General features: G+C 47.9%; 2 protein-coding genes across 2 annotated transcripts in view; one reads left to right on the forward strand and one right to left on the reverse strand.

Annotated features, from left to right (window-relative positions):
• Window positions 1-238: 238 nt before the first annotated feature.
• Window positions 239-4283, reverse strand: parlb (presenilin associated, rhomboid-like b). Its single transcript, XM_085130799.1, has 10 exons — window positions 4106-4283; window positions 2314-2530; window positions 2103-2243; window positions 1975-2023; window positions 1798-1893; window positions 1578-1727; window positions 1435-1505; window positions 1254-1355; window positions 988-1085; window positions 239-550 (listed from the first exon to the last, which is right to left on the reverse strand). Exons 1-10 carry the CDS (start codon window positions 4180-4182, stop codon window positions 418-420), a joined length of 1134 nt encoding a protein of 377 aa, XP_084986925.1. The 5' UTR covers window positions 4183-4283; the 3' UTR covers window positions 239-417.
• A 901-nt stretch (window positions 4284-5184) lies between these two features.
• LOC146502883 (nucleotidyltransferase MB21D2) overlaps window positions 5185-7755 on the forward strand; it is a 29207-nt gene continuing 26636 nt past the window's right edge. Inside the window, exon 1 of the mRNA XM_085131619.1 lies at window positions 5185-5554. Coding sequence (XP_084987745.1) covers window positions 5314-5554 — 241 coding nt within the window. The 5' untranslated portion in view covers window positions 5185-5313. The remainder of the gene's footprint in view (window positions 5555-7755) is intronic.

The following is a 7755-nucleotide window of genomic DNA, read 5'->3' on the forward strand; positions in this document are numbered from 1 at the left end:
TTTGTTCAGCCATCCGGTTCGTTCTGCAGCAGCAGACAGACTCTAGTTTCAGACGCGGCGTCCTGATGGGGTTTGACCTTTCACCTGAGGCAGGCGGAGCTCTTTAAGAATCCCTCAGTTGTCTTTTTAAGTCTTTTACAGATTACTGAGACAAAAATCCTCTGATTGGTTCTCTCTGGGCTGTTTGTCACACGATCAGCCGACAGGTCGTTGCTGTAAACCTTTGTCTTTGTCTCTGATCAAACTGTAAACAAAAGCAGGCGAGGAGACAACAATGGAATCGTTCATGTTTTATAAACACAAGTCTTTACTTCGACTCCGGCGTGTGCCCGGCTCCGTGACTCTCTCTGTACATTTTATACATCTTTACATGTAACGTTAGCATTTTATTTCCTTCATTCTCTGCGTTTCAGCGTCCTAAATGGCGCCTCCTCGGTCCCCGCCGCCGCCGCCTCCTCCTGGTCCCCTTCGAGTTCTGAAGTCGTGCCAAAGTTTGACGAAAGGTTCTCGGTTCTTCCAGATCAACTCGTGGCCGAACAGAACGTACCAGCTGAGGAGAGAAGAACAAGTCGGATTAAAAACACGCCAGCGAGGACGCCCTGGTCCCTTTCTACAGCTCGCGTCTACAGTCTCGCTCTTTTCGTCACTCAGGAACACAAACAGGAAATCGACAGCTTTGCCGTCACACTTCTACTTATTAACCATCTAATGCAGAGATGTCAAACATAAGTCCCGGGGACCAGAATCAGCCCGGGAAAGACTGCAGTCTGGCCCACCGATGGCTCTGGAAAATGTCAAGGAAGCCATAAAGTTTGTACTTTTAACTGTATTTTCCCGTTTTACAGCTGTTGCTATGGATACAGACGTCGCCCGCGGCCATTCACACTAAACCAACGTGATTAAGTAATTAAGTTCAACAATTAAGTGACAGAAAAAGGTTAAAATTAACCTTTATAAATAAAAAAATCGACTAACTTGCTAACTTACATTCCAAACATGGCTCCTCCTAAATGAGCAGCGTGGTCGAAAAACCTCCATCCAAGCACCAGGCCTGCGGTATCCATGGCAACGATGGCCTTGAGAGCCTGCAGACAGACGGAAACAGAGCGCGAGTTCAGTCAGGTCAAAGCCGGCAGGAGCAGCTGGAGCTCAGGTGGGTTGCAAAGCAGCTTGCAGACGTGCAGCAGCTGCAGGTGGGCTGATGCAGAAGATGACAGTGGACTGGGCGAGGAGAGGGGTGGGCGGGGTCTTACGTTGCCAGCGGTGAAGGTGAACATGGGGAGGAAGATGATGGCCAGTTTGGCTTCAGGTATTTTGGTACAAACAGCAGCGAGGACGGTCATGATGGCGCCGGACTGAAAACAGAAACAGGAACTTTATTGACAACATTTACAGACGTCACAGGTGCAGTTTGACCGTGAAGCCGTCACTCACCGCCCCGAGAGACGGGCCGAACCTCCCCGTGGCCATCTTGCACACATAACTGACAAACGTAGAAATAACACCTGAAAACGGAAGAAATTAAATCAGCGTCACACTCAAACACAGATAACCTCAGAGATCACAGCGAAAAGCACCTGCCGACAGGTACACGGCCATGAACTGCTCCCGGCCCAGCATGGAGACGGCGCTGGTGGAGAAGCTCCAGAGGACGTACATGTTGGCCGCCATGTGGAAGAAGGAGAAGTGACTGAAGGTGGAGAGAATCATGGGAGAGCACAGAGTCCCTGCAACGACAAACAGCCACAGTTACAGAGGCGCAAGAGAGCGAATCGTGGCGGCGGCGGCGAGACTCACTGGAGGCCGGATTGGCGGTGAAGTATCTGATCATGAAGCGCTGCAGCGACGGCACTCTCCAGCAGCAGAACACGATGGCGTTAGCAGCAATGATCCCTGGGAAAAAAGCAATTCAATCCAGAAACCGCCATGTGAAAGTTCAGCGCTTTGCTCGCGAGCACTGCGGCACCGACTCACCCGTCACCGTCCGCTGGCCCTCGCTCAGGCTGTTCCACCATTGGTTGATCTGAAACACAGACAGCCAATTAAGACTCAGATAAAGTGTGGGTGGAGCCCGGTTACAGGCGACGCCGTCGAACCCTCACCTCTTTGCGGATGTCTCCTCGTTTCTGAGGTCGCACCTTGTCCAGCCAATCGGCTCGCAGCTCGTCAAAGTAGCCCTGCACTCGAGATTTGAGGGACTCGTACTGCCAGATGGCCGCCGAGCCGAAGGAGCAGCCTGTAAACTGACATGGAGTCAACACCTGTCCGTGACATCATCAGCGGCGTCATCGCCACCGAAACAACATCACCTACCCCGACGGTAAAGACGAGCGGCCTGACGAGCCGGCCGAAGGCGCGTGGGGGACTGGGCGGCGCTTGATGGTCCCAGTGAGGAGCGGGGGTCCGGCGCTGGGCCGCGGCTTCAGAGGACTCGCTGTGGGCGGGGCCTAACTCCTCTTCCACCTTCTTGGACTCGGGTTTCTTTGCAGCTTTCCTGAAGCCGCATCTCTGCTGGAAGCTTTGAGGCCACCTGGTGGACAGACGAGGAATCACAGCTGTGAGAAAAAAGTTCCCTTTAATGAAGCGCCAGCTTCCTCCTGCCATGACCACAGACAGGAAACACAACCTCAAAGGCCACAAGGGCCAATCGCTTTGGAGAAAAGCAGAAAATAATAATAATAATAATAATTAAGCCCAAATATCTGTCAGCAACTCCTGGGGACACTCCGGTTTGAACGCTGCAAACATCAATGAGCTGAAACAACGCTGCGAACACACTAACCCAACACCGGCGGTCACGTGAAGCTGGTTATCAGCTCGCAAGGTCAACCTACAATTTGGGAGCATTTGACCAATCACACTGACGTCACAGCAGCTGATTTTACAGAGGAAGTGTGAACTATAATAATATAAAAACTATAATAACACAGAAAGTAGGAAACAGCTGCTGCAGATAAATCAGCGGTGTGAGAAGAATCGCTCTGTGTGCGTCAGTAAGACAGCTGCGAGAATAATAAAGTTTAGCTGTTTGAATGCAGGAAAATTAATTTCATTAAAATTATCTTTACATTTGCATAAGAAAGTTTAATTTGTATTCCTGCCCATGCAGCACTGATGGTTTTTAATGGTTTGAGAGCAGAAAATAAAATCCAAATGCAAGCTTATTCTACCTGCGACTGATGTACAGAACAAAGCAATGAGCTGATTTATAGATATCAATGTTTACTGAACAAAAAATGTTGTTTCCTGTCAAAAGGCAAAAATAATTAAATGAAAAAATCATTAATAAATAACCAAAGGAACAAAGTTGTATCGAAGACTCTACATTTATTACTGACGCTCCACACACAGGAAAGGCGACGGTAATTTCTGGAGATTTGATTGGTCAGTAGGTGGTGAGCAGGTTGTGTTCACAGCACAAGTTACCATGGTGACTTCTGCCAAGGACCAGACTCAATTCATCTTCCTGTGATTAGATAAACCTTCCCGCTGAGAGTGGGTGCACTTTCTTTTTATCATGACTGTAAATGCACCAGTGTGTCCGACTATAAACATCCTGCCAACCTTTTAATTATCTAAGGATTAGCTGCTGTCTCCTTTTACCAGCAGGCCTCAGACTGAGCAACAATCCCAAAAACATTTTTACCACAAACTTCTGGTTTTATGTCACCGAATCCATTTAGTAACTTTTGGTCATTGCCTGGTCCGAGTGGACTGCTTGTGGATTATAAATAAAGCAGCACAGATCAGCTGGCCACGGGAGATTAACCCCTGGGTTTTAGGGCACCGACGGAAGCAGCGTCCCTCTGCACTGAGCCGGAGGGAGGACCTGAAAGAGCTTCGGAAGAACTGCATGTAATGGGCATGTATGTAAGGGGGCACACTGGGGTGTTTAACAGGACAAACAGCTTTACATCACCGGATAATTAGATAAACACACACACGCTCAGGCAGCTCCCCGCTTGTTAGCAGCAGCTAACGTTAACCTGCTAACAGCCCGTTGATTCTAAACTGTCCTTGAAGCTAACGGAGCTAACTCCGGCAGCGAGGATCTGTCTGTTTGTAACCCGGGACGGGCTGCTCGCCCCCGCCGGTGGGGACTGACCTGCCACCCCTCACGGAGCTCCGTAAGCCTTCATCTCCGGTCAGTCTGAGCAGGACGGAGCAGCTCCTCCACGCCATATTGGAGCCCGGTGACCCCGACAGGTCGGCCGAAGGGCCGCCTAGTAGTTGTTCATTTCCGGGTCACCAAGGAGGTCCGGCACCGTCAGCGACGCCCGCAGGACAGAGGCGGATACTGCACACACTTGAAACAACAAAATAAAATCCTCAACGCGAAGCACAACATCCGCCTGTGATCTTCAAAGTAAAACGCTGCCAAAGTCAATACAACGAAATTTGATATTTATTTTCAGAGTGAAACACAAAAAATGCAAATGAGTGTCAGAGGAATAATGAAAAAGTGTTCTGGTACTGATTTTTAATAACAAGGTATGAAGATGAAGATATGAGAAAAAATGATTGAGAAGAAGAGAAATGGCGATCACTGAGGAGCAGTGTACTTTAGGAGTGTTGATGGAGAAGTATAGAGAAGGTGATGAACTGTGGATCTTTGTGGTCTTTGTGGATCTACAGAAAGTATGTGATGAGAGTATGGAGCAGGTGGATGAGACTGTAGAAGAGAAGAAGAATGAAAGTAAATAGAAGTAATGAGCAGGAGAAAGGTGGAAAGGTGAAGAGAAGTATTGAAGATAGATACCCGGGAGTCAACCACCCAAAGGAAGGGACAGTGCACAGGAGAGGTGGTAGAAGTAGAGGTTGCAGGCAGGGTTGAGTGAAAGGAGACAAGAGTCTGATATGATAGAAAAATAGCACCAAGAGTGAAAGAGAAGGTTTAAAAGATGATAGTGAGACCTGCTGTGATGCATGGTTTGGAGATGGATGTTGAAGGTGGAGCTGCCAGAAGGAAAACAGAAAAACCTCTGAGGTGATCCATGAATACAGTGGAAGACACGGGGTTGGTGTGACAGAGGAGGGTGCTGGGATAGGTGGGTGAGATGGAAGCAGGTGGTTAACGCTGATAAAAATAAAATAAAATAGATTAAAATAAAATAAAATAAAATAAAATAAAATAAAATAAAATATATTTAGGGGCATTTATTTTGAAAGCGCTGAGTGGCGGAAGCGGGGCAGGTTTCCGGTGCTTGTGTTCACTGTGGAGTGGCTCGCCTTGGCTCGGTTCGGTTCGGTCCGCGACAGAGGAGCAGCTGCAGCGTGGGCAGTGCAGAACCAGCGTGTGACCGCGGAGGAACCATGGCGGCCCCTGCTCTCTCCGGCCGGGCTGGCTCGTCGGGCAGCCTCGGGAACAGCCCCACCATGGCCGCCGGGAGGCTGCCGCACGGCGGCGGGCCCGAGCTGGACTTCAGGTCGGCGGCCCGCATGGAGGACCTGAACCGGCTCATCCAGGAGTTCAGCAAGCACGACCAGCGGGAGTACGACGACCAGCGGGCTCTGGAGATCCACACGGCCAAGGACTTCATCTTCTCCATGCTGGGTGAGGACACGCACGCACGCACGCACACATCAGTCTGCGGTAAACATCCTCGGACTCCACCTGATTATTTCAGCTGGTGTGAGCGCGGAGCTGCAGGGGTGATCCAGATGTGCTGCAGAGGCGCAGGTGATGCACATCTGCTCCACCTGGACCGCATTAGGGATCGCATGCATCCTCTTAGCCTCTCTTCTTCCCGTTTCTTGGTTTAAACTGAACATAAAGGTGTAGCTGAGCTTCTCCAGGTGCTGCACAAATACGGAAATACTAAACACAGACGACACTAACACCACCCTCAGTGCAAGGTGAAGCCCGCTACAATCTCAGCCTCATCCACAGCCACACCTTCAAATATATTAAAAAAACAAATCTTCACTAATATTAAACTTCCAGCTGTGAGGACTCCGACCAGCAGGTGTTTTTTCCGCACTTAGCGCGTCAGTGAGGAACAAATGTGCTCAAATATATTTAAAATTGTCAGATTAAATTCTGCCAAATTAGTGGTCAGAATTTTTTTTACAGCGAGAAATAAATCATCCGTTTTTTCCCCAAACATCACCCGTGGGGCAAATGAAAATACTGCAGTTCCTCTGACGTCCAGCAGAGGCAGCAGTGAGTCAGTCCCCATAGACTCCCATGTTAAAACTGTACAGCAGAAATAAACATGATTGCAGCCTGATACTGTTTGTGTCTGTGGATAATGTCCTCCTTCGTAACACCTGTACAGTAGAAGAATGTTTTTAGGGTTCACCTGGTTAAACTGTAATAAGGCTTAAAGTTTGTATGATTAGGGGCGTGGCCTCTTTGACTGATGGGTGGATGATGACACAGGTGGCTGTAGCTGCTAGCTGACTGCTCAGCTTCACCTGAACTGGACCTCTGGACCGCGTTTGTGTTGTTGGAGCCTTTTGGAACATTTTTAATGATGTCACGTGACCAATAACATGGCTGCTGTGAGGTTACTGTAGTAACAGCTCATCCACGAAGGCGGAGCTCCGGTACTGATTCGTTCTGTGCACGTGTGAAAATGATTTTATTTTATTCCCAATATTGGTGCAGGATTTGGAAAAATTAACTGTGTGAGGAGACGACACATCTGTTGACCTTTGTGTTGAGCCTTCTCTTTGATTGGTTGGTGATTTCAGTGCGTGTGTACAAGCTGGCGCGCCGCGCTGAGCTGATGTCAGATGATTTGCGTCAGCGTCCTCCGTCTCATTTTTCTGGCCTTCGTGCTTTGATTATCCTGCAGTTTGCTGTGTGTTTGCAGGTGGCTGAATAATTTAGTTGTGTTGCTTTGTGGTGCAGACGCACAACACTCCTCTGTATGCGTGTTTGGTTCACATCACTCGTGCATCACTCCTCTCTTCTCCTCAGCTTCTGCCGTGCTGAATATTGTCTCGATGGCCTGTATGAGGTCACTGCGGTCAGGTGCAGGGAGGAGCTGTGATTGGCTCATGCAGGTGCGTGCTCAGTGCTCATTTAAGGACCTCTTGATTGTGATGGTGGAGCGTGCACTTCCTGTATCGCTCGATGATGTTCGTTAGAACATGGGAACAAAAATCCAGATTAAAATCCAATGAATCGCTCTGCACAGTGTTTGTTTTTGTTTATTTATTCAAGAGTTTGTTTACAAACAGTTGAAAATAAAGAAAAATATTTTCATTAGATATTTCTGTAAACTCTGTTTGTATTAACATTTACTTTATTTATTAAATGATGATCTAATGTTTGACTTTGTTTCTCTGTAACATTTGAAGCGTTTGATCAGAAATAACATTTTAGTTTATTACGTGGACCTTTGAATTTATTTGAATTGCTCTGCAGCACATTTGTTGTGTTTAGCGTTTTGAAGATATGCCAAGGTATAAATGTTAAATATGTCTCCACATTTCACTTAGGAGAAAAAATGAACCTCACACAGCTTTAATATCTGACATTAATTTACAAGGTTATAATTAAAGTTTTGAAGGCGGTGGGGCCCTAACCTTTCAAAATAAAAGGCCACAAATCTGCTGAGAGGACTCAGCTCATCATAACTGAACCTGAGAGGAAGTGCGGAGGATGGAGGAATGTGAGTTTGATAATGACGCTGGAGCGCCTCCAAGATCTGGATGTAAAAAGGCTCTCACACACACACCAAACACAAAGACAGACACAAAGACAGACACACACACAAACTGCAGAAACGTCCATCTGACAGAGCC

The sequence above is a fragment of the Neolamprologus multifasciatus genome, chromosome 14 (assembly GCF_963576455.1).
Source record: "Neolamprologus multifasciatus chromosome 14, fNeoMul1.2, whole genome shotgun sequence".
Lineage (NCBI taxonomy): Eukaryota > Metazoa > Chordata > Actinopteri > Cichliformes > Cichlidae > Neolamprologus > Neolamprologus multifasciatus.